Consider the following 26,851-nt stretch of genomic DNA (forward strand, 5'->3'; position numbering starts at 1 on the left):
CTGGCGGCAATCACTCTGCTGTTCAGGAGTTAGGGATGGCGAGAGAATTACTCCCTCCACCGACCCATCCTTTTCTTGGGACGAGAGAAGATCAGGGAGAGGTTCGCTTTCTTCTTCCTCTGCTCCATCGGTTACCATCATCAAGACAACCGCGGGCCTCTCATGATGTGGCTTGAGGCGATTGGCATGTAGCACCCTGTGGGGCTGCCTCGGGGCCTTAAGATCCACCAAGTAGGTGGACTTCCCCTTCTTTTCCAACACCTCAAAGGGGCCTGTCCAACGGTCCTGGAGGGCATTTAGCTCTCCAGGTTCCATCACCCACACCTTCTGTCCAGGCTCCAGTTCCACTGGGTGAGCGTTGTGGTCATACCACTCTTTCATCACTGCTTGGCTGGCCTCCAAGTTGTCTGAAGCTTGCTTCCACAACTTAGCCATTTGGCTCCGGAAGGCCAGCATGTAGCTCACCACGTCCTGGGGAAGCTTTCTGGGAGTCCGTTCCCATCCGTCTTTCACCAGGCTGAGAGGTCCCCGTACAGGGTGCCCGTACAAAAGTTCGAAGGGGCTGAAGCCCACTCCCTTTTGTGGCACTTCCCTGTAAGAAAACAAGAGACAGGGTAGGAGGATGTCCCATTTCCTCCGCAGGCTCTCAGGTAGACTCCGTATCATACCTTTCAAGGTTTTGTTAAACCTTTCCACAAGACCATTGGTTTGTGGGTGATAAGGAGTGGTAAACCGATAGGTAACTCCGCACTCCTTCCACATAGCCCGCATGTATGCTGAAAGGAAGTTAGTCCCCCTGTCGGACACAACCTCCTTGGGGAAACCCACTCGGGTAAAGATCCCCATCAGGGCCCTTGCCACCACAGGTGCAGTGATGGTCCTCAGAGGTATGGCCTCTGGGTACCGTGTGGCATGATCCACCAAAACCAGTATGAACCGGTGACCAGCTGAAGTTGGTGGATCCAATGGCCCCACAATGTCGATGCCCACCCTCTCAAAGGGGGTGCTAACGACAGGTAGTGGTTCCAGGGGAGCTTTAAGCTTCACTCCTGTTTTCCCACTAGCTTGGCAGGACACACACGTCCGACAGTATGTGTCAGACGCCACTTTCATTCGAGGCCAATAGAAGTGGGGGACAAGCCGGGCAAAGGTCTTGTCCTGTCCTAGATGTCCTGCCAGTGGTATCTCATGAGCCAGTTCCAGTAGAAAGGCTCTAAAGCATTGAGGGACCACCAAGGCTCTGGCTGAACCGTGGCCAGGTGCCTTGGGCTCACTGTAGAGGAGTCCATCCTCCCAGTAAATCCGGTAGCTCCCTTCAATGTTTCCCGCTGCCTGGGCGTTGGCCTGTTGCCGCAGCCCCTCGAGAGTAGGACACTCTTTCTGAGCTTTGCAGAACTCTTCCCGGGAAGGCCCTCCCTCCACATGCCATTCAGTAGGGATGGGTAGGTTCTCCAGGGAAGCAACACTCTCCCCTGTGGACTCCAGATCCACCTCCGCAGGTGGTCCAGCTGTCTCACGAGGTGGAGATGTCGAGGCAGGGTCCTCCGGCCTCTTGTCCTTCTCCTCTCTGGCAGCCGGCTGGGCCATTGTTCCAGGCTCCAGCGTAAGCAAACTTCCCCTTCGGGCAGTCGCTGACCTTGTGCTGACACAAGTCCAGTCAGGGGGTCCCAGCATTTCAAAGTGAGTCTGGTACTCCACCCTCCTCCAAGCATTGTGCTCCATATCATTCCCTAACAGGCAGTCAACAGGCACGGCAGGGCTTACGGCAACTCGAAGTGGACCTGCAACCCCTCCCCACTCAAAGGGAACCTCAGCCACAGGGTAGTGGCCCAATCTGCCGTCAGCCATTACGGCGGGATGGAGTACATCTGGGATGACCTGCTCTGGAGACACCAGCTGACTCCTTACCATAGTCATGCTGGCTCCTGTGTCTCTCAGAGCCTCCCCTCTACGGCCATTGATGGTGACCCACTGCTCATACTTAATAGTATTAGAGGGCAGCTGGGTCTTGGGAACCATCTCCTTATCTCCCAGGGACACTAAGGTGACACCCGCCCGCTCCCCTCCATTACCCAAAGGCATCTCCTCCCCGAGCACTACACTAGTGATTCCCGGGGCTTTTCCTCCAGTGGGAGGGGGTGGTCTTTTTGGGCATCTCACATCTCCTTTATAGTGTCCCACACCACCACACTCAAAACAATGAACAACCCTTGGCTGCTGGCTCTGGCCAGGGGTAGGGTTGCGAGGGGGGTTACTCTTGGGGATGAATCCTCTGCCCCTTCCTTGCAAAGTATTTTGTGGCCCTTTTGAGAACTCCCTCTTAATTTCCCATCCCTCTTTCTTCTGGGGGGCGCCCTGTCCTTGCTTCTGGGAATTCCCTCCAGTCCCCTTAGTCGACACCCGGGTACTAACCCAGATGTCCGCCTCCTCAGCAAGCTTCCTGGGGCTGGTCAGCTTGCTGTCCACCAGATGCTGTCTTAGCTCGGGAAGACACTTCTCGAGTAGGTGTTCCTTGAGTATGAGGTCATATAGTCCCTCATAGTCTCCTACTTCGCTGCCTCTTACCCAACCCTCCAGGGCCTTCCTGGAGTAGTCCAAGAAATCTACCCAGTTTTGTGTGCCCAGCTTGTAGCTGCCCCGGAACTTTTGTCTATATTTCTCAGGGGTCAGCCCAAACTTCTTGAGCAGCGCTGATTTCATAGCCGGATAGTAGGTCTGTTCACTCTGGTCAAGGGCCAACAAAGTATCCCTGCCAGTGGGGGGCATGTATTTGTATAACCCACCTCCCCAGTGGACTTCCAGAATCCCATGGGCCCTCAGCGAGACCTCGTAGGCGGCTAGCCATTTAGCAATGTCGTCACTGGGTACATAACAAGCCATAATATCTTTTGGTAGGTACGGTCTAGGTTCCCTGGTGTTGGGCTGAATTTCGCTGCCACCATTCTCTGGTTTGGGGGTACGTAAGTTTAAGGCTTGCAAATCCATCTCCTTGATAGTCCGCTCATGCTCCAACCTCTTTTCCTCCCTCACCATGTCCATCCTGGCTAGTTCTATTCTCATCCTCCTCTCTTCCCTCCTATCTTCTAGCTCGGCGTCGGTCAGGCCCCTCTGTGAAACACTACTGCCCACTCTGGAAGGTGTTCTGGGACCTGTTACAGGGTTCTCCCCTCCCGCCTGGTACAGTGTTGCGGTCTCCAGGACAGTGTCCTTGTCACTCCCCTCAGGATCTACCTCCTCCCCGGAATGAGCCTCTACCCATGCCCGAATACTGGTCAGCAGCTCAACTTTTCTGGCGCCTTTCTGGAAAAACACCCCCTGCTGCTGACACCATTCCTTCAACTGGGTCACAGTATAATTTTCTAGCTCTTCCACATTTATCTCCATTTCTATATGAAGTATACAATGCTACACAGGAGAAATCCACAAAGTGACTTGAGATCAACCGCCACCCACCACCAGAAGTAAATTTAGAAAAATCAAAAATGTAAATTAGGAGGGCCGCAGGGAGAAAACTCCAGGTGGGGTCTCGTGGTTGGCACTGCGTTACTAATAAGTAAGTGTAAGTACAAATCCGCAATCCCACCGCTGAAACACCAATTATGTTGGACCTAGATTACCCAAGCCTACATATGGTAGCTTGGCACAGTAGTGGTCTACAGCTAACTCCAGGCGTTGGCTAAGTACTTACAAGTCTTACCCACAGTAACACAGTGATGAACCACTAAAATAAAGACACAACACCTCTGTTTGGAAAAATACCGTTACCTTTTATAAAAATAATATGGCTCTTTAGATTTTAAATCATACAGGTTACAACATCAATTGCTTTTAGGAATAAACATTACACTTTTACTAGGGAAATTACTTTTCACTCTTTCAGCTGTGGAAAAAGAAGCAGTAACACATTCATTTGATAAGAGTTCGGTAATGAGGGAATGACACTCGTTTGAAACTAGCAGAAACCAGTTAGATTTATACTATGTAGGGTTACACACCTGCATCACCTATCTGGCATGTACATTTCCTAGCAGTTTCACAGCGCTATTCAGGGTTATTGGCCTGCTTCAGTAGTAATTTTCCAGACCCTGGTATCACTACCCTGTAATCAAGTCTATAATTACTCTGGGGTGTCAAGCTAACTCCCAGTTCAGTTGAGCCCTGAGCTCCACAATGAATTATTATTTCCTCTATTCCCAGCTTAGGATTTTCACTAGCAGTTTTCAGTTATTAGATACTTTTGGAGCCCCTCTTCCCCACTCCTTACTTTAGCGTGGGGACGATGATGTCCCAGTCCCCACGCGTTACTGTCGCCTCTGGGCGCTTGCCGGCGTCTATGCCTCTGTTCTGCCGAACCGGCGCTTTGTTGGGGGGGTCTGGCAGTGAAACGACTGGGGCTCCCGCTCACCCTTCCCTGCTCGTGTCTTCTTCACTCACAAGCGGAAAGGCAAACCGGAGCAACACGCCTGGGCCTTCTTTTTCCCTCGCTCGCGCTGGCTCCTTCAGCCCGCGCTCGAGCGTGGAGGGAATCGGTGTTACTGACACGGCGCTCCAGGAAGCCTTCCGGTGCCTCCTCCGTCACGCCGACAGTCGCGCTGCTCCTCCGATCATGCGCGGAAGCGCTCCACGCCGGCTCCGCCTCCTCAGCGATGCACTGCTCCGGGCCTGCTCACCTTGTTGCCCCTCCTTCCGGGGATCTTCACCGCTCATGGGGCATGCGCCGACCCGGCGCTGGTAGCGTCTCCTCAGGGGCCGGCTCACTTCGCCTCACAAAGGCTGATTAAGACAGCGCGGGTGCGAGGGACCAGTGTTCCCGCTTGGTGCCTCGCTGTCACCACACTTTTGGCCACTGATCCTCCCCTCACTTGACTCCAGGGGAAACGCTGCACAGAGCGGGGCGCTCTATCGTCAGGGTCCCAACAGGCTCTGCTGCCGCCTATATTCACTACCAAGCCTCAGGAGCACCACAGAGTCCACACCTGGATGGAATCCACTCTTCTACTCAGCGCTGGTAGGTGGAAGTCTTCTCCAGGGAAATTAAGTCTCCTAGACAGGCGTTCCGCTAGGGATCAATGGGGGCAAGACTTAGAAGGGTCTTCCTCCTCAGGTAACTCGATTTCTGTCTCAACCGTTGTTGTCTTGAGAGAGGGATTGGTCAAAGGCTGAAGGGGGAACAATCCTCTGAAGTAACTGTCAGCCTCAGTGACAAACTAGCTGCTCTCAGTGTGTCCACCTCCTCTCACCACTGCCTCACTCCTCTACTCTGGGGTCAGCACAAAATGGCTGCTGGTCACTGGCCTTATATAGGTTGGCCTGGGACCTGCAGAAGTCTCTAGTAGATTCCAGAAAGTTCCCTAATGTTACCCTATGGACCTGTCCTCCAGTAGTGTCCGTTATGGCAGTTGGTGGACACCATTTTAGGTCTCTGGAGATCCCTAAGGTTTCAAGGGGGTGACTAGGCCTCACAAGTGATGAGGGAAAAATGGCGTCATCGCCAAGGAACACCTAGCCCCCTGACAGCATAAAAAAAAAACTCCTGATGGACACATGTAAAAATAAAAATAGAAACTCTGGGAGGCTAAGGGGGACAAAAATAAATCATGGTGGTTAGAGTCTTCCCAGAAGCAGACAGGTCTAACAGAGAGACAGTGGAGAGAGAGACAGTGGAGGGATAGACAGTGGAGGGAGACAGCAGAGAGAGAGTGGGTGGAGAGAGAGTGAGTGGAGAGAGAGTGAGTGGAGAGAGAGTGAGTGGAGAGAGAGTGAGTGGAGAGAGTGAGTGGAGAGAGAGTGAATGGAGAGAGAGTGAGTGGAGAGAGAGTGAGTGGAGAGAGAGTGAGTGGAGAGAGAGTGAGTGGAGAGAGTGAGTGGAGAGAGTGAGTGGAGAGAGTGAGTGGAGAGAGAGAGTAGAGAGAGAGTGGAGAGAGAGTGGAGAGAAAGTAGAGAGAGAGAAGGGGGAGAGGGTGGAGAGAGAGGGAGTAGAGGGAGACAGTGGAAGGAGACAGTGGAGGGAGACAGTGGAGGGAGACAGTGGAGAGAGAGATAATGAGAGAGTGGAGAGAGAAAGTGGAGAGAGAGACAGAGGAGAGACCGTGGAGAGAGAGACAGTAGAGATAGAGTGGACAGAGTTGAGAGAGAGAATGGAGAGAGAGTAGAGACTGACTGACTGAGAAACTGACTGAGAGAGAGAGTGACTGACTGACAGAGAGAGGGAGTAGAGGGAGACAGTGGAAGGAGACAGTGGAGGGAGACAGTGGAGGGAGACAGTGGAGAGAGAGATAATGAGAGAGTGGAGAGAGAAAGTGGAGAGAGAGACAGAGGAGAGACCGTGGAGAGAGAGACAGTAGAGATAGAGTGGACAGAGTTGAGAGAGAGAATGGAGAGAGAGTAGAGACTGACTGACTGAGAAACTGACTGAGAGAGAGAGTGACTGACTGACAGAGAGAGAGAGACTGATTGAGAGTGAGACTGACTGACTGACAGAGACTGACTAAGGTAGAGAGAAACTGACTGAGAAAGAGAGACTGAGAGAGAGAGGCAGAGACTGACTGACAGAGAGATAGACTGATTGACTGTGAGAGAGACTGACTGACAGAGAGACTGACAGAGAGAGACTGACTTGGAGAGAGACTGACTGAGAGAGAGACTGACTGAGGGAGAGACTGACTGAGAGAGAGAGTGACTGACTGACAGAGAGAGAGAGACTGATTGAGAGTGAGACTGACTGACTGACAGAGACTGACTAAGGTAGAGAGAAACTGACTGAGAAAGAGAGACTGAGAGAGAGAGGCAGAGACTGACTGACAGAGAGATAGACTGATTGACTGTGAGAGAGACTGACTGACAGAGAGACTGACAGAGAGAGACTGACTTGGAGAGAGACTGACTGAGAGAGAGACTGACTGAGTGAGAAACTGACTGAGAGAGAGAGTGACTGACTGACAGAGAGAGAGAGACTGATTGAGAGTGAGACTGACTGACTGACAGAGACTGACTAAGGTAGAGAGAAACTGACTGAGAAAGAGAGACTGAGAGAGAGAGGCAGAGACTGACTGACAGAGAGATAGACTGATTGACTGTGAGAGAGACTGACTGACAGAGAGACTGACAGAGAGAGACTGACTTGGAGAGAGACTGACTGAGAGAGAGACTGACTGAGGGAGAGACTGACTGAGTGAGAGAGTCTGACTGACAGAGACTGACTGACAGAGAGAGAGAGAGATTGACTGACTGGGGTAAAGAGAGAATGACTGACTGAGAGAGACTGACTGACTGGGAGAGAGAGAGACTGACTGGGAGAGAGAGATACTGGCTGACTGAGAGAGAGATTGACTGACAGAGAGGGAGACTGACTGACAAAGACTGACAGAGAGAGAAAGAGACTGAGAGACTGACAGAGAAAGAGAGACTGACTAACAGAAAGAGAGAGAGAGAGACTGACTGACAGAGAGAGACTGACTGACAGAGAGAGAGACTGACTATGAGAGAGAAACTGACAGACTAAGAGAGACTGATTGAGAGAGACTGACTGAGATAGAGAGACTGACTGACACAGAGAGAGACTGAGACTGACAGAGAGAGAGAGACTGACTGACAGAGAGAGAGACTGACTATGAGAGACTGACTGAGAGAGACTGACTGAGAGAGACTGACTGAGAGAGACTGACTGAGAGAGACTGACAGAGAGAGACTGACTGACAGACAGATAGAGAGCGAGAGACTGACTGACTGACTGAGAGAGACTGACTGAGAGAGACTGAATGACAGAGAGTGATAGACTGACTGACAGACAGAGAGACTGACTGACAGAGAGGCACTGACTGACAGACTGACAGAGAGAGACAGAGAGAGAGAGAGAGAGACTGACTGACTGAGAGTGACTGACTAAGAGAGACTGAATGACAGAGAGAGATAGACTGACTGACTGAAAGAGAGATACTGACTGACAGAGAGAGAGAGAGACTGTGATGGAATTGGGGTCAAAGTGTGTATGAAGCTATGCAATGCCTCTTAAGATTGCTATTGTCTAATAAAAATAAAAATGTATTATCAAAATATGCTCTTTGTAGCTATATCTGCTTTTGAAATACTGCATTGTCGCTTTGTCCAATGTTTTAAAACGGAAACGGGAAGGAGCAGTGAATGCACTTTTGTCAAAACTAAACGATGAGTGGGTCCGATGTTGTATATCATGACAGGAGTCTGCATCAGGAAACCCACCTAAAATCTGGCAAACTTCCCCGGCCTACTGATGGCAGGGACCCTGTAATGAATGGACCACCACCTATGATAGCCTGCTGGCAGACTAAGCCCAACCTTTAACTCCACCATCCAGTGTTACTATTAACTGCTGCATTGGTGGCAGTGGCGTAACAATCGCCCGCATCCCCTGCAGTATGGCGGGTCGCTGGCCTGAGAGCTCTAGACAGGCATGGAGGATGGGAGGGGGGCCCCCTCCATGTAGTTTACAGGGGGGCCCCCTCATGTTTCGTTACGCCACTGCTGGGAGCACGATTGTTCACTTGGAGCGCGCCACGAAATTAGGCTTATGGCGCTAGTGAACTAATGCTGCTGCGAGTAAGCATGGGCGAATTTTGCGAATCTCGCGTTCGCGAATTTTGCGGATTTGCGAACTCGCAATTCGCAAAATCCACGAATTCTCGCGAATTTGCGGATTTTTTTTTGTGTGTTCGCGCGGGTTTCTGCCAGTTCGCGAGGGTTTTGTACAATTTCGCAAACGCGAACTTACCTGTCGGGTCGCAAGTTTCGCGAACTTGTTGTTTCTACGTGTCCAGCCTGTTTGGGACACTCTTCTTCATCACTGCCACTCTCTGTCACCACTGCCACTCTCTGACTACTCATGCCACCCTCTGGCCCACCCATGCCACCCTCTGTTTCATCACAGCACCCTCTGGTTGTCCAGTCAGTGTACATTATTGTGGCAAAGCAAGCACACCTTCCCTGCCTCAAGTGACCTGAATTAATTTGGGGCTGATTAATGTGTCACAGAATATTTTTTTAGCTGGCACCTGCTTCCTTAGTGCTTCCTGATTAGTGATCTTTTGCACTTGCTAAGTGCTTTCATTGTTGCAAAATTAGTTACAACACCTGCCCTGCCCCAACTGACAATAATGAATTAGGGGCTGATTAATGGATTTGAACTTCCAGCCTGGCTCCTGCTTGTCTCCCTTAGCTGTAATTCAGGACCTTTGTGGCATATGTGTAACTATTCTGAGGTTCAGAGCAGGGTCACATAATAGTTGCAACTGGCAACTGAACTCTGGAGGGGCCCCTCAGGAAGCACTACAGGAAATGGCTACTAATGATGAGCCTGAACTTTTGAACCTGGTAAGTAGTTTCAGTTTTGCTAAGATCGTATTTCTGAAATTTTGCGCTTATTCGCGGGGCGCGAAGTTGTACTGGGAAGCCGCGAACTCACGCGAACAGTGCGAGCAAGCCATAAAATCCGCTGCTCGCGGATTTGCGGATTTTGCGGGAGATTCGCGGATCTCGCAGATTGCGAATTTACCGAAAATCCGCAAAATCCGCGAGCGAAACGGATTTTCCGCCCATGCTTAGCTGCGAGCCCTCCACTTCTGTATCCTGCAAAAACGCTCCGGCGCAACACGTTCCCAAATAAATTATAAAGGCCGCCGTGGCCGCAACGGGCCGCCTCAAAAATAGTGCCGCCTGGGGCGGACCGCCCCCCAGCCACCCCCTAGCTACACTACTGTGTGTGCTACTTACACCCGATATACCGAGTCTGCCCCAGGCTGGCAAATTTGCACTTGATGACTCCTTAAATGTGAGTAAGCCCCTTTTCAGCTAAACTGGCTCCAGACCTTGATCTGGCTCTCCATGTCCCGCACACCGAATAGCCTGTATGCCACTGAGAATACAGTTTCATTGTGACTATGAGGGTAAATGTCTTTTCTATTCTGAAAACCATTTATCTTTAAAAGGCTCAGTGCGAATTCTCTCTCTCTCTCTCTCTCGCACTCTTTTTTTCTCTCTCTATTCCCTGTCCTTTTTTGCCTCTCTCTCTCTCTCTCTCTCTCTCTCTGTGCGATCGCTAGAGAGCCCCCCCCCCCTCCTTCTTCATGCAAACGTAATGTGGCGCTGGCAATTTGATCTTGGATGAGTCCCACACTCAAGGTACACTATTAAACTGTTCAGGAGGAGCTAATTCGCACCAAGGCCATATGTACCAACATATTATCTTTTACAAGGGCGCACTGCTTTGCTTCATTTCTTTTATCAGCCACCTGTGTTGGTTTGTGGTAGAGAAAAACAATGTTTGCATTTATTCTAGGGGAGGAAGTATTTCCAGCGCAAACCCCCAGTTTTTCCGGTTTTAGACTTCTTATTTTTGGGCCCGCCTATTAGAGTGTCCCCACTGTATTGCCCTAAGGTAAATCTTTTTGAGCTGCAACCTCCGGACCAATCCTTAATATAAGGCCAGTACTGTGGACAGCTGAAGTAAAGGGCTCTGAGTAGATTGCACTTCCACTTGAGCACACATGCATGGCACACATGCAAGCTAAGCCAAGAAGACTTTTGTCTGACCCATCCTGGCATCTGCACACAAGTCGCATTATGTGGATGAGACAACGTTCTTCCGAGGTAAAGAGTATACATGTGTAATGTTTTCAGTATACACTTTATATGTTCATTTGTGATTAAACTGTAACTTTAGATTGGCATGGTCAGAGTCGCTGCCTTGTTTATACATGGCTGGGCCTAGAATCCAAATCTGATGTCAAATTGTAATTCTGTAAGATTTTGCATATTTCGCCATAATAACCCTTAATAATATTTGTCCTGTGAGCTGTCTGGCAGGATGAGTCAATTGCTCTGTTGCACCAGCTGGAATATCATTGCCCCCAAGAACTAGACCCATTCTAGGAAGAATAAACATTTCCCCCTTGTTCGAAGGAGTGGGGGCAAGATAGTACTCTCCATGGGATAGATGTATATATGCAGTTATATGTTTATATTTTTGTGTATGTATTTATTTAATATGTATAGAGCACAAATTACTTGCTGATCGAGGGAAGGGAGGCTGTGAATCTTAACAACAGGAGGGCCTACACTTCAATCTCTGCTCCCCAAAATTAGGTCTCTTTGAAGTGTTCGGAAGCAGAAGGCACACAGGCTAGGTGCATTTTGGCTCATAGGGCAATGTGCCTCCGTTTTAATATTGAACTTTCATTTGCCATCCTGCTCTGAATGCTATACAGGGCCAGGACAGGCAGGAAGCTGGTTCATGTTAGTGACTCTCTCAAGGGTGTTTGGGTGATGTGGCACAGCAAAGTGGAGAAGTGTGGCTCAATGGTTAGAGCGGCAGATCGTGATGCAGAGGTCTAGTCCGGGACCAGGGTTCAATTCCCCGCCTCGGCGGGTCTTGGGCTCAAAATTCCACGGACCTGATAATTCTCGCCTCAGTGCCTATTCCAATCATGGAGTCCCACTCTGCAACTCTGGGCAATAGCTTGCTTAATCTCCACAACGGCCCCCACAACGCTAAGGATGCCTGGCCTCCACCTTGGGTGTGACTAGGAGTGGACGCCTCACAGGGAAAGCCAGGATGGGTTCCACAGCGGTATTCGCACAAGCGCCTTGAGACCCTTGCGGGTGAGTAGTGCGCTATACAAGTATCAATTTACATTTACATTTACAAGGTTCGGTGGTTGCCTGACCTTTAAGGGAAAACATTAAATGCCTTCTTAGGAACCTGTAAAGGCTTATAAAGTTGAGACAGGGCCCACATGTATCAAGGTAGGGCCAGGATTATGGGGACTCTTAATTTGCACTCCGGACTTTGTGGATTCTCTCCAGGATTGGCCACACCAGCTTCTTGAGTCCCTCTGACGGCCAGAAGAGAGTGGATCTCCTAGGGACTCTATAGGATGTGGATCTCTGGCCTTCTATTGAACTGGCCCTGTTGTAAATGTCAGATAAGAGACATTGTTTTTCAAAGCAGGCTTCCAAGAGCAATCCTACACACCTTAGAAATGCCAACCGCTGAAAGGGTTCCAGTAAGCGCCCCAACAATGCCACGTTTTACAAAAAAAGCAAAGAATTATGATTGTTGTGTTATCAGCATTTAACCCCTTCGCTGTGGCGGCTATTCCGCCGCAGCGCTAAAGGGGCGGGGCGGCCGCATGCTGGTGACGGAGCCGCTCCGTCACCAGCCGCGGTTGAGCTATGCTGGTGACGGAGCGGTTTTGTCATGACCCGCCCCGCTCATCAGAACGCCCGTGCAGGCGCGAAATCAGCGCCGCGCAGGCGCGGTGGCTGGGCCATGACGGAACCGCTCCGTCATCAGCACAGCTTAACTGTAGCTGATGACGGAGCGGTTCCGTCATCAGCAGGGGAGGGGTTAAAGTCCAAAGCGAAGTAGAGAGTGTACTTCTTTATGGAAGGTTTGTATTCTTAAATTCTAGATTCTGGAATTGTTATGGTTCATCTTTCAGTCCACTGTCTTTACTGTTCAGTTACTGCCATACTCTTGATGTACCAGGTCGTGGGTCCTACTTATGGAATAAATCTAATTCACTACAACAACTGTTCTCGGATTGTTACTTTCAAAGAGATAGTGGATTTTACTTCCTACATTTATTGGCGACGCTTTTGAAGACCCGCCGACTTTGGAAAATAACTATTTCATGATTTATTTATTCTGGAATCTTGAAATTCAGCGCTTTTCATTTCGTTTAAAAAACTTATTTGGATGTTACAGTGCCATTCACACAATGCATTTTTTGAAACTCTACTGAAATTCTAACTCGTGCATTACCTTCTTTCCACGAGCCGATCTTCAGTGTGCCTGCGTGCCTGCTTCTTTGCTTCCTGCCTATGATGTTTGTGTTCGTTCTAAAAGGTCAATCTTCTTCATCAACACACTACGGTACCGGACGTCAAGGTCACGCTTATCTGCCATTTTAAATTTTTCGTGAGGAGAAACTTGGCAAAACTGATATCGGATGAGGAATTGACTTTGACACCAAATTTGGCACTTCACTGCATTCGGATGGGAAATTGACACGATTCTTGGAGACTTCATTTTCTTCAGTGCTTATTCTTCCGTGATAAGCACACGTTTTCAACTACATTTTATTTTGGGTGATTTTAACCTTATATTGTATTTTCTATTCTGCTATTTTAACAACTGTACATTTTATTTTAAATATGTCGTCTGCTTCCTCTAATAACGTTATGCAGCCTCCTCCTTTTTTGCAGGTTCCGGGTACACCTACAGTACCTTGGCATAAATGGTTCAGAGTTTTTGATAATTATTTAGAAGCCATTGATGCTACTAAGTATCCTGCATCTAGAAAAAGAGCTTTATTATTTAATCATCTAGGTAGTGCTGGTCAGGATGTTTTTGATAATTTGCCAGTCGCAACAGCGCCATCTAGTGATGAAACATGGAGCGTTTACAAAGAGGCTTTAGCCAGACTAGGAAAGAATTATGTCGATGAGCCTTCTGTTATGGTGGAGAGGCATGTTTTCTTCAAAAGAAAACAAATGCAGGATGAGTCCATAGAAGACTATCTCGCAGTGTTAAGAGTTTTAGCTGCTAAATGTCAGTTTGGAGAATATTTAGACACAGCGCTTAGGGATCAGTTGGTATTCAATTGTTTTAATAAAAAAATCCAAGAGCGAATATTGACCTGCAAGAATCCGTCTTTGGATGAGGTAATGGACATAGCTCGCAGCATTGAAAGGTCTGTAGTATCTTCGAAGATTTTGACACAAGAAGTTTGTACACAACTTACGTCTACAGATTCTTCAGAGTGTATTAAGGGTAACGATCCCTCTGTAAATGTTATTTCTGCTAAAGCTAAATCTTTTAGTTCACATTCTGATGGTAAGACAACACATCTGATAGTAAAGCAGTTTGTTATAGGTGTGGTTCAAAATACCACTATGGTAACAATCCTACTTGTCCAGCTTTGCGTAATAGATGCATCACTTGCAAGAAAATTGGACATTTCAATACAGTATGTAGAGCTGCTAAGTTTAAGAAAAAAGTGAATGCTGTTGAAATTGATGAGGATGAATTGTGCCAAGCTATGAGTAACACCCTATCCACAATAGAGATTAACACTCTGAATATTGATACAACAAAGTGTAAGGGTCCTCTATGCAATATGATGATCGGAGTAGTCAATATTAATGTCATGGCTGATTCTGGTTCTCCGATCACCATCTTGGATCTTAGAACTTTTGAGAAAATTTGGTCAAATGTGTTACTCAAGCCTACTGACGTTAATCCAAAAGGGTTCGGTGAGTTTGATATTACCATGTGTGGCTTTTTTTCAGACTCTGTCAATTTCAGGGGGAAGACAGATTTACACCAAGGTATATGTGGCAGTTAATGGCCGCGATATCTTAGGTTGGCAGGATCAAGCCAAATTGGGAATTATGCTTAAACCTGGGCATGCAGGTCCTGTTGTGTTGGGAGAATTTCCTATTCTCTCCATATCGGATGATGTTCCCTCAACACCTGATGACCCCACTTTGTCGCAGTTACTGGGAAAATATTCTTCACTGTTCTCTGACAAAGTTGGTTTAGTTAATTGTTTTCAGCACAAAATTATTCTTAAGGATAATGCTATTCCAGTTATTCAGAAGTGTAGACCTATCCCGTTGTCTGCTCGTGATGAATTAAAAAAAATGCTTTCAGATTTATGTTCTCAAGGCATCATAACTCCGGTGGAATCATCTGAGTGGGTATCGGCTAGTGTCGTGGCACGGAAGAGTTCTCGCGAGATTCGTCTCTGTGCTGATCTGAGGGCACTAAACCGTAATATTCTGGTCAATTGTCACCCATTGCCAAGAATTCAGGAATTGCTGGCGAATTTAGGTGGTAACAGATTTTTTACTACTATTGACTTAAAATCTGCTTACCACCATATTCCCCTTGCAAAGGACTCTCAACACCTAACCACCTTTGTTACTCCATTTGGAGTTTTTATGTACAAACGCTTGCCGTTTGAACTGGCTTCCGCAGCCAGCGTGTTTCAACGTCTTATGGATAAATTGTTTTCTGATATTGATGGCATACAGGCGTTTCAGGATGACATTTTAGTACATTCTGCCTCTCTTGAATCTCATTATAGAATTCTTGAATGTGTTTTACAAAAGCTTGAGAGTGTTGGTATGACTGTTAACAAGAGGAAATGTAAATTTGTCACTCATTGTGTTGGTTATTTGGGTCACAATATATCGGCTGAGGGTATAAAACCTAAGATATCTTTAATTAATGCAATCAAGGAGGCGCCAAGGCCTCAGGATAAGGATGCTTTGTGTCCGTTCTTGGGACTCAGTGAGTATTATGCTCGTTTTGTGCAGGGATATGGGTTAATTGTACAACCCCTCCGTGATTTGCTGAAAAAACATGCTAAATACATTTGGTCAACTAGTACGCAAGAAGCTTTTGTTAATGTTAAAAAAATGATTTTGGATGCACCTGCTATTAGAGCTTTCTCTCATGGAGAGATGACAATCGTCACAGTAGACGCTAGTTCAAAAGGCTTAGGAGCTGTGTTGAGCCAAATGATTGGAGGTCAAGAATACACTATAGCCTTTGCCTCTAGAGTTTTAAATGGTGCTGAATCTAACTATAGCACAATAGAACGTGAGGCTTTAGCATGCTGCTGGGCTGTTGAGAAATTCCGCATGAACCTTTGGGGCCCTCGTTTTCAGCTTTTCACTGATCATAAGCCTTTGATTTATATGTTAGGGGATAGCTTTTCTAATAGAGCTTCTTCCAGGCTGGTCCGATTGTTGGCTAGATTACAAGAGTATAATTTCGACTTAAAATACATTCCAGGTGGAAAAAATGTCAGGGCGGACTGTTTGTCTTGTATTCCTTTAGAAGTGACGGATGGTGTATCTGAGGTGAAAAGTAATGATTTTGATGTTGTTTTTACCATATCTGATTTGGCTGAAGGTGGTAAGCTTTCTGAAGTTGACTGGTTAGCTGCAGATGGCAATGACCCTTGTCTCAGCAGGGTTAAAAAATTCTTGGTGCACGGTTGGCCCTGTGATAGAAGTTTGTCAATGCAAGATAGGTGTTTTGCTCAGGTGGCTGCAGATTTGTCTATAGTAGACAATGTTTTAGTGAGGGAAGATAAAGTGGTTCCTCCTGAAGGTATTCGTTCTAAAATCATTTCACTTGCTCATGAGGGGCATTTAGAGACTTCAAGCACTGTCAGGAAAATTAAGGATTTGTACTGGTGGCCTGGCAATGATGGACAGGTGAAGGAATTTGCTAACAAGTGTCCAGAATGTTTATGTTCTGATAAGCATTGGCGTTTATCTACTTCACCTTTGTGCCCTGTTGATTGGCCGGCTGGTCCTTGGCAAATATTAGGATTGGATTTTTCAGGTCCTTTTAATTTGCTTGGTTCTGAAAATAAATATTTGGTTGTAATCATTGATTACTTTTCAAAATGGCTTTATTTTTCTTTTGTTAAGAGGCCTGATTCTTCTTCTGTAATTACTTTTCTGAAACGTTTATTCATGGTGGAAGGTTTGCCTATGGAAACTGTAAAAGACAAATGTTCTCATTTTATTTCAAGTGAATTTGAGAATTTCTTAGATGGTGCCTCAGTGAAACATGTGTTAGTACCGCTATATAGTCCTTCGTCAAACGGTCTGGTTGAAAGGGCTAACCGTCTGTTGAAGGAAGGTGTTCAAACAGCTATCTAATAATTTGGATGTTTGCAAGTATCTTTGTGAAAAAGTTTGGAGTTACAACACTACTCCGCATTCTACCATGGACGTCTCTCCTTATTTTTTGCTTCGGGGTAGAAAACCTGTTTCTTCGCTTAACCCTGGTTGGTTGAAAGGGAAAGTTGGTGAGAAAAGTTCTGGTTTGGATATTCACAAAGTCAGAAAACAGGTTGAACTTAAACAAGCAACATATAAGAAAAATTTTGATTTAAGAAAACATGTTAAAGTTACTTCGTTGTCTCCTGAGGATTGGGTGATCATTAAAAAACCTATAAGAGTTGCGAAAGGTGAATCAAAGTTTTCAGCGCCCACTAGAGTTTTGAAAGTTTCTAAGATGACTGTGATGTTGCAGGGTCGTGGTTGGTGGAACACAAATGCAGTTGTTCAAATTATAAAAAGAACAGGCGAAAATCATTTGTGACAGATCTGCTAAACAATCTGATTCTAGTTGGCTGGATTTTGCAAATCTGGCTCAGAAGAATAATATTGGGCATTCTACTTCTTCTCAAGCTTCATTGAATGTTGGGGGTGGTGATGCTGATGCTAATGCTGTCAATAGTCAAAATGTTGAAAATGTAGATAATTTTGTTGGGAGTTCTGGGGATCATGCAGCAAGTAGATGCAGTTCTCGTGTTAGAAATCCTGTTCGTTCTCATGATTTTGTTTATTATTGAATGTATTTTATTTTATTTTATTTATTTATTTGTTTTATTATAAGGAGAGGGGTGTGTAGAGAGTGTACTTCTTTATGGAAGGTTTGTATTCTTAAATTCTAGATTCTGTAATTGTTATGGTTCATCTTTCAGTCCACTGTCTTTACTGTTCAGTTACTGCCATACTCTTGATGTACCAGGTCGTGGGTCCTACTTATGGAATAAATCTAATTCACTACAACAACTGTTCTCGGATTGTTACTTTCAAAGAGATAGTGGATTTTACTTTCTACAAGCGCCAATTTGATACAAAAGATAGCGAGTGTCAACCCCTCTTCAAACAATGTTTCCCTAATGTCTGTTGCCTTTGTCAAGATCACATGCTCAGATAAAAAACATGCATTTCTAGGGCCATTACTAATCAATAAATAACAGCTGCCATTGAATAAAATGTTTAGAATCAGGTTGAAGTGGTTCAAAACATACATATGCAGACTGTAATATGGAGTCCAACCACATAATACATAACTTGTATTTTTAGAATGGAGAACCCTACCAAGGAAAGTTGGAGAGGTGCCTTAGTCTACTGCCCCCCGGCATTAAAACTAACTTCAACAATCATTTGATTGAGACTATTGCGCCGTATGTACTAGCAGCCAACAATTTTCTTTAAATTGGGGACTTCAACTTCCATGCCGAACTCTCATCTGACACCAATACCAGCATACTGATCTCTAGCCTAAGTACTTTGGGAACTCTACCAGTTGGTAGCTGGACCCACTCCTTTAACTAGTCATACCCTCAACCTTCTGTTTCGCAATTGCTCTTCCATTGAAGTGGAGCCCCCAGTCCCAGTCCTTTGGTAAGATCATTATTTAATAAAGTTCTCTTTACCGCTCCTGACTGACATACTCAACTTAAATATTGCTGTCGATTCCTTTGAAAAGGCTATTTTCCATGTCCTAGACATAATCGCCCCTTTGACTAAAGGTAAACAAAATCATACACTGTCACCTTGGTTCATAACTGCCTTAAAAACTGATAAGCTAGCAAGTCGAAAAGATGAGCGTAAATGGAGAAGTTCCAAAAGTCCTGAGTACAGGCAATCTTACAAGCATACCCACAGGCGTTATCTTTGTCCTACTATCGTAAGAGTGAAAAAAACTTATATAGGTGATAGAATAAATAAGGCCTCCAACTCCGACAAAGAACTCTATAAAATATTAAAGGAATTCACCAGTCTCACATCCTGCCAGCTCGAACACCCTGCCTCACAGGACTGGGTTGACACTTTGTGGAAAAAATCGATACCATTTACAGCCTTTTGCCAAACCAGCTTTGCGAAAATTTGCATTGTTGGTTCGTCTCTGATCAGGCATCCTCTTCAATATTTTTAACTAAATTCATTGAATTGACACAAGAGAATGTAAGTACGGCATTCTCTAAGATCAAATCTGGCTCTCCTGCCGACTCAGTCTCTCCTCACATTTTGTCCATTATTGGACCAGCTCTTTTTACAGGCGTCGCCAAACTCTTCCTCTTATCTTTATGTCATTTTACGGTTCCCATAAAATGGAAAAGGGCTATAGTCAAACCTATTTAAAAGAACACTCTAGACCCCAAAAAACTGAACAGCTACTGGCCCATTTCCCTTCTCCCTTTTTTCGTGAAAGTTCTGGAGTCACTAATTAACAAACAACACTCAGCCTTCTTAGAAAGTAATAAACTGCTGGACTTCTCCCAATTTGGATTCCGAGCGGCTCATAATATGGAAACAACTTTGATAGAGGTAATTGACAACTTCAGATGCCTTGGACTCCGGACGGTCAGCCATACAGGTCCGACTCGACCTATCGGCCGCCTTTGACAACATCTCACACGGAACGCTTGTGAATCGTCTGTGGGGGTTGGGAGTCAGGGACATGGCCTTGAATTGGCTTAGTGGCTATCTGGCTGGCCGGTCTTCTAGTATACTTATGGGTTCCTTTGTCTCTCGCAATCATGTGATAGACAAGGGAGTTCCGTAGGGTTCCATCTTGAGTCGCACACTTTTTAATCCATATGTGGCACCCCTAGCCAGAGTGATTAGATCACATGGCTTTGATACCTTGTCGTATGCAGATGACACACAATTAGTGATCACTCCTGGCCCTGACATTACGGACACCAAACTCCGTTTTATAAACTGCATGACTGACATCAACATCTGGATGCAAAATAATCACCTGCAACTTAATGCCAATAAAACGGAGAATATTCTTTTTGGGAAAGCACAAACTCTGTTTTCCAATGACTGGTGGCCCCCCAATCTCGGCCCTTATCCTTCTCTCAAATCAGTAGTCCGCAACCTAGGGGTGCTGATTGATAACTACCTTTCCATGCAGACCATATTAATCATGTGACGGGCACCTGCTATGGACTAATGCGTAGCCTTCGCAAGATCTTCCAGTGGATCCCAGTTGAAACCAAGATGCCACTGGTCCAGGGACTCATCATTAGTCAGCTTGATTATGGAAATGCCCTGATGGCCTCTATCAAGGAAGAGCTGCTCACTAAACTCTAGGTGCTACAAAACACAGCTGCTATGCTTGTACTAAACCTACCTACTCGGACCCCGTCGGCACCAAGTTTCAGAGCTCTCCATTGGTTGTCCATCAGGAAATGCATCCATTTTCAAGATTACTTGCCTGGTCCACAATACTATCCATAGAACGGACCTTGTTACATTGCCAAAAAACTCATCTGGGACCAACCGCCCAGAACACTAAAGCCCTCAAGCAAGTACCTTCTCACCCCTCTTAAGATCTGTACTGCCAGTACCGGAGGCAGATCTTTATCATATCTTGCACCCTTCTGTGGAACACTCTTCCACTACAGTTACGCATGGAAACTAATGATAGACTATTTCGTAAAGCTCTAAAAACCTGGCTGTTCTATTTTTTTTCCTTTACTGGCACTCTTTTCACTTTTCTTTCCATTCACGTTTGTCAGGATTTGAGGCAAGCGCTTCGAGACCCCCGGGTTATATGTGCGCTCAACAAAATCTTATGACTATGACTATGACTATGGATGGAAAGAAAGGATTATTTAATAGATATCTGCGACTCCCAATCAAGTTGGAAAAGAACTCAAATCATACATAAATAAAGAATTTCCACCTTTGTGAATCTAGCCGTTTAGCTTTTATTTGTATTCAATCGGGCTAAATTTATCCGCTCTTGGATACATAAGCCTTGAGCTCAGCTGATCTATCGTAACTTTCTGGAAACCCGGCCAGGGTAAATCTAAACCAGCTGTAGACTTGCTGGTCAGTCTCAAACAGAATGCGGAGTCCGTCTCAGTCCTCAATGCCTTAGAGGGAGAAGACAGAATACAATACTCACAGACATTAGAACGTACAATTAACCTTACGTTTATACTCCTATGACACATCCACATCTATTCCCGGTATATTATCTTTTACTGCCAGTCCACTGTCTATATTTTGGGAATTTTCAAATTCATAATCAATGAAAGAATGAGACGATATGCTATAGTTTGGTGTATCATTTGTGCCCACCATAGATTTAGCCTAAAAAAAGGTACCCTAACTGAGAGCAGCGCTGTGCTCCAAAAGTGACCCTGAAGCTGAACACTCACAGAGGACACAACCAACTGAGAGCTGTGACAGGCGCTGAATGATCAGGAAACAATTACAAGCCCAATCCCCTTAAAAGGATGCCTAAAACGAATATCTTACCAAAAGAAGCCCAATAGGGTTTACAACCAAAAGTGAAAAAAGGCTCTAATAAGCCCCAATTCCCCTTAAAAGGAAGCCCAAACCAAATGACTATCTTACCAAAAGAAGCAAGAACTGATGGTCAACATCTATAATTGCAAAAAAAGTCTAAAAAAAATACAAGCAACTGAGCAGGAGGCTACACTAGCACAACGGTGGCATTAAGAGGTGGTGGTGGGGAGGAATTATATAATAAAATGTAAGAAGCTATGACATCAAAGCTAGACACATGCAAACAGTAACAGAGCAGGAAACAAAGAAAAAATAGTCCCCCAAAGAAAAGATAAACAACCAAAGCGTAATGATACAGTACTTAGTCCCTGCTCCTTGGAAGGAAGGAATATAAAAAGGAAGGACAAAGAGGCAGGACTGACCAATAGCAAGAAATTATTTTTGAAGAACATTGACATAGACAAATGAAAAGTAGGGTTGAACTCCACCAGGGGTTTCAGCTCTGATAGTTATACCCCAAAATGTATTGGAAGTCTTTGTGTTCAGGGGGGCACTGACCCCTGTCCAAACCAGTTCTGGGCTCTCCATGCCAGTGACACCTTCTTCCTTTGAAGTGGGGATCTGGTTCCTCAATCACTCAGCAGGAGGTGGAGCCCTTCTTTTGTGGCAGCAGCACAAGCCTCTTCACTTCCGGGGGCTACTCCTCCCCCCTACACTCCAGATGCAGGTCAGCCTGTTGCTGTCTTACCTCCTCCCCTGGGTCAAGATATTTCCCAGATCCTATCACATTCAAATCCAGACAGTCAATTCACAACCAGGCAGACACACACAGAATTGTTAGAACAAAGAAATCAGCCACTTTGTGAGTTCAGGCACACTAAACATCACCTCCCCATCGTAAGCCTATGGGAAGATAGTCTGGAAACATATTAGACAGCCTTCCCCATTCTGTCCTATGGGCAAGATGGCCTTGAAACAGTGAAAAACGAAATGGAGAGTATTTCACTGTTACGACATGGTACACACCTCAGTACATGTCCTACCTTTCACAGATACTGCACCTTGCCCAGGGGGGTACCCTGGATCTACAATAGGGGTGTCTGATGTGCATGGAAAGGGAAGGGTAAGGCCTTGCAAGTGGTGCACTTGTCAGGACAACATGGCAGTTAGCAAACTGTGTGCAGTGGCAGGCGTGAGTTCTCTCTTTAGAGCTACTTGTGTGGGTGGCACTATTAGTGCTGCAGGCCCACGAGTAGCATTTGCATTCCCAGCCCTGGCACACATAGTGCACTTTACTAGGGTCTTTACTAGTAAGGCAAACATACCAATTATGGACAACCAATTACCATAACACTTTATACAGGGAGCACTTGCACTTTGACTCTGATCAGCAGTGGCAAAGTGCTCAAAGCATTTCAGTTGGCAACATAATGTCAGAAAAAGGTCTAGGAGGAAGGCAAAAAGTGTAAGGAACTTTAGCCACAAAGGGCCAAGTCCAACAAGGCCTTTAATGGCTGGTATTGTGTGCCACTGCCGGCTATAAGGCTATAGAAGGGAACTTAATATTTTTTTCTCTGCTTCAGACTGAAGTAACACAAACTATAACCCCACTTCAGAGAGCAGCCCTGGCCTCCCGAGTACCCACTACAGACCTCAATTGGGAAACCAGTAAAAAACCTGGGGGTTTGGTTCAATGAATGTCTTTCCTTCTCAGTACATATCAAGAAGTTGGCTGGTGGTTGCTTCGGCCTGCTTAAATCATTCAGAAGATTTTTTCCCTCCCGCCGCTTGCGGCGAGGGAAATGGTCACTTGTGCATTGATTCTGTCTTCGCTGGATTATGCCAATGCCCTTTTTGCTGGGATCCGAGACTACCTGCTGCAGAAATTACAGGTGATTCAAAATACCGCAGCCAGACTCCTATTGGGTCTGTCGGCCTCGGATAGTGTGCATCATCAGTTGGGCTCTCTCCACTGGATGCCCATGGCGGCCAGAGTGAAATTTTAACTTCTAACCTAGGCCCACCGTGCACTCCATGGGTGTGGCCCTCTCTACCTGCAGATGCGTTCATCCTTCTATGTTTCTGTGCGCTCCCTGTGCTCTTCGTCGTTATGCTTTGCCCTGGTCCCACGTTTTAAACGTCAGAGGTTAGGGGGCAGCTATTTTTCAGTGAAAGCGGTGGTTGCATGGAATGCTCTTCTCTGGTCCTGTGCACCATCCAGGATCCAGTTGTATTTAGGAAGAAATTGAAAACTCATTTATTCACCTGAAGCACACTGCCTTACCCTGCTGGTCTCACGCCGGGACACTTATGAGTAGCCGTGCGCGTAATAAATTTATATAACATAACATAGTGCTACAATTCAGCCTGCTGGGTAGTATAAGGCCTCTTTGTCCCGGAACATTTACTCAGTGTTGGCACTTTCTATGGGATGCAGTTATCACTGTAGTTCTTTATTAAACCTCTGTTAAGACACACAAGCCAGGACAAGTTCTGCAGCAGAGCTGTCATCATGGTAAGGAAGGCCCTGTTTGGGCTAGGCATTCTTTAGAACTCATCAAAGGGTTCGTGGTAGGGAAAACTCTTAGCAAGGTAAGACTCCAGTAGACCCTGTGGACTTCATAGGGCAGCCATTGGGCCTGAAACTGCTTTGTACAAACAGCCTGATTTAGACTTTGGAATACAGACTGTACTCCATCAAGGCAATGGAGTAAAGTGCTCTTTTGCTCTGATGGAGTGCTCATCCTTTGAATTTAGGTGGGCAACTCTGGTCATTGATAGGAACCTCTGTCACAGTGAAAGACTCCATCAAACATGACTAATGACCCCCACAACGTAGGATAAGTCTCCCAGGAAATGGGTGTCATTTGAATATTTTACTGTCCCTTAATGCCATGCATTTCATGTCAGTGAGGGTGAGTAAAAATGTCCCTTTGACCACACACTCTAAATCAGGCAGGTGGTCAAATGGCCAAACCTCTGACAGCCTGACGGTGCATGTCAGAGAGGGAGTAGTCTCTGTCCCTGACTTACTTAAAGTCACCAGAATGGAAATCAGACTTGCAGACCATCAGTGTGGAGAAGGGACTGCGTCACCACTGAGATGGACTACCTTCTCTGTCAAACTCTATATCAGCCCATAAGACACTGTAGACCACATTTTTTATTCTATCATTCAAATACATACTTGACACTCTCTCCATGTAAGGAATAGGCTACCTCTTTTACCACCGTCCTACAGCCTTCCAATTTACATTTACATTCCTAATGCCTTGAATCAACCTGGTGGAGAAAACACCTGTAAGCAGGAGCCAGCAATCACAGAAAATAAATAAATACAAAGGGGCAGATTTATGTTAACTGGCGCATCCCGAGGGAAGCAGGCGCAGGGTTTTGACGCAGCATTGCCCTGAAAGTGACTGAGTGAAATCTCATAGATTTCACTCAGCCACTTTCAGGAGGCGTTCCTGCGCAGGAACGCCCCCCCTGCGCAGGAACGCCTCCTCATGGCGCAGTGCTGTACAACGTGACGCATCTCCTAGATGCGTCACGTTGTAAATAGGGCGCAGGGATGCGCCACGTTTCCGTGCCGTTGCGTCACGCAACGGCGGCGTAAATGTGGCGCAAGCCCTTCATAAATCTGCCCCAAAATATTGACTGTTCAGACATGACTCTCACTTAAATCTGTTGATAAGTATTGTAATTGTGACTTCTGCATGCATCACCTTTTACCATTCTCTATGTCTTCTAGGTGTATTTTTCTACTTGAGCTCAGCCGTGAACCCACTAATCTACAACCTCCTCTCCAGACGCTTCCGATCAGCCTTTTTGGCATTCCTCCCTGCCTGCTGCCAACGCTGGCCCCGCAAGCATCCCACGCGCGGACTTCCTCCCCAAAGGGGCATCTCCATGCTTGGCGACCGCCCACTGGTGGACTGGACAGAAGAAGCCAGCCCACCATATACTCATCGGACCTCGGTGTGCAGTTCCCATCTTTCTACTGTCCTCTGACATCAGCGTTTATGGGGGAGAGGGGCTCCTCGCACAGTGCAACAAAGCAGCGCAAAGAGACTTCCTGGAAAATTGACCAATGTGTCTGTACTGCAATCTGCTATGTGAATCCACGACCCGTGTCATCATTTCACCAGCACTTTATGCTCTCGAAGAACCACTATTGCCTCAGTTATACATTTTCATTTGTTCTTTCCAATTGTTCCCTTCTTTATTCAAATTCGATTTTATATTTATTCAAAGTAAACATCAAAATTTTGTTATTGCTATTATTGGTAGTTGGCACGTGTAAAGCACACAATGTTCCACATGATATTTAGATTGTTTGGTTTCCTGAGCATGACATCAATCCTCTCCGCGATCCCTGTAGTATTCTTAGAGTCCGCCATCACATTGTTCATGCCATCCTGACAACAGGTTCCTGTAGTGATGTCACAGACTGCTATGGGGTTGCCAGCGTGATCTCTTAGACAGATGCCAGGTTGCTGGAGTAGTTCCATAACCTGACGTGAGTTCAGTGGAGAAATACAGCAGTTTCATGTCAGGTTCCTAAAGTGATGCAACTGCCTGGCTTCGGTATCCTGGAGTGATGTCACAATCTAATTAAAAGCTCTAGGAGTGATTGCATAGTCTGATCTCTCTGCACTCAACAGAGGGTAGGATAATTTCAGGGCTAACATCAATGCACGATTGAAGTTAGAGATCTCTTAGGAAATTAATAATCTTTGAATATTAAAAACAAGAATTAATGCTTCGCTATGGTGATTCCCAATGGGGTGTGGAGGGGAACCAGGGGCAGATTAAACCTAAACTAGGCTACTGTAGACTGAAATATTGCTCTGGTCATCTATTGTTCACCTATACGATTCTTATACATGTTCCAATTTTAACTGTATAAAACGTTCATGCCCGTGTGATCACTAACTAACACAGTGAGAGGTATTGTTTCTTATAGTGCCCTTCCTCGGAAGAACCTTAGATCAAAGACAAAAGACAGGGGACAAGCAGAAATACCTTCTACAAGAAAAGAAGTTCCTGGAAACACATCTGGACTTTACAGAATCGGAAAAGCCAAAAATAGCGAAAAACTTGAAAAATTCAACTAATGCAAGAGGAACCAGGATCATTATTTTTTTCAGGCCATGCTCCAGCAGGTGGTATCTTTAAAGGACAATTCATGTGGTCATGGAGTAAATTCAAGAAACCCTGCAGGTCCACTGTAACAGTAGCTCACATTGAAAGAGGACTAAAAGCTCTGTAAAGTGAAGAAACGTTGCCCATTTCAAAGTTCCCTCTCCCTAGCAGTGGAGTTTTGAGACAATGACTGATTGCGTTAGGAAAAGCGCCTCCGTCGATGCTCAAGTTTTCTCAGATCATCTACTGTTCGTGTATTTTTCACACTCAGCAATTTTGCCTTTTATCTCTTGGTATATTTTGTGCTGTATTGCTGTTACAGCTCCGCCATCTGTAGATGCCGGATGCTTTGGTATATTTGAAAGTACATGAATATGAACATTAGATCACTTGGGTGTATCATATTTATGGGCATATTAAAGCAGGTTGAATGCCATGGTGTAATTATGTTTAACAGGGCGCTGGCCCAGCTGCTCACCAGAGCTCCGACACATTGGAGTTGGATCACCATTTCACAGCTGTTTGCTCGATGTATTCAAATCGATTTCTGCACAAGTGGAACATGTATTAATTAAATAAA

General features: G+C 45.9%; 1 protein-coding gene across 1 annotated transcript in view; it reads left to right on the forward strand.

Moving 5' to 3' along the window:
- NMUR2 (neuromedin U receptor 2) overlaps positions 1 to 25,611 on the forward strand; it is a 504,434-nt gene extending 478,823 nt beyond the window's left edge. Inside the window, exon 4 of the mRNA XM_086928809.1 lies at positions 24,878 to 25,611. Coding sequence (XP_086784935.1) covers positions 24,878 to 25,137 — 260 coding nt within the window. The 3' untranslated portion in view covers positions 25,138 to 25,611. The remainder of the gene's footprint in view (positions 1 to 24,877) is intronic.
- The last annotated feature ends 1,240 nt before the right edge of the window (positions 25,612 to 26,851 follow it).

This window comes from Lissotriton vulgaris, chromosome 7 (assembly GCF_964263255.1).
Source record: "Lissotriton vulgaris chromosome 7, aLisVul1.2, whole genome shotgun sequence".
Taxonomy (NCBI): Eukaryota; Metazoa; Chordata; class Amphibia; order Caudata; family Salamandridae; genus Lissotriton; species Lissotriton vulgaris.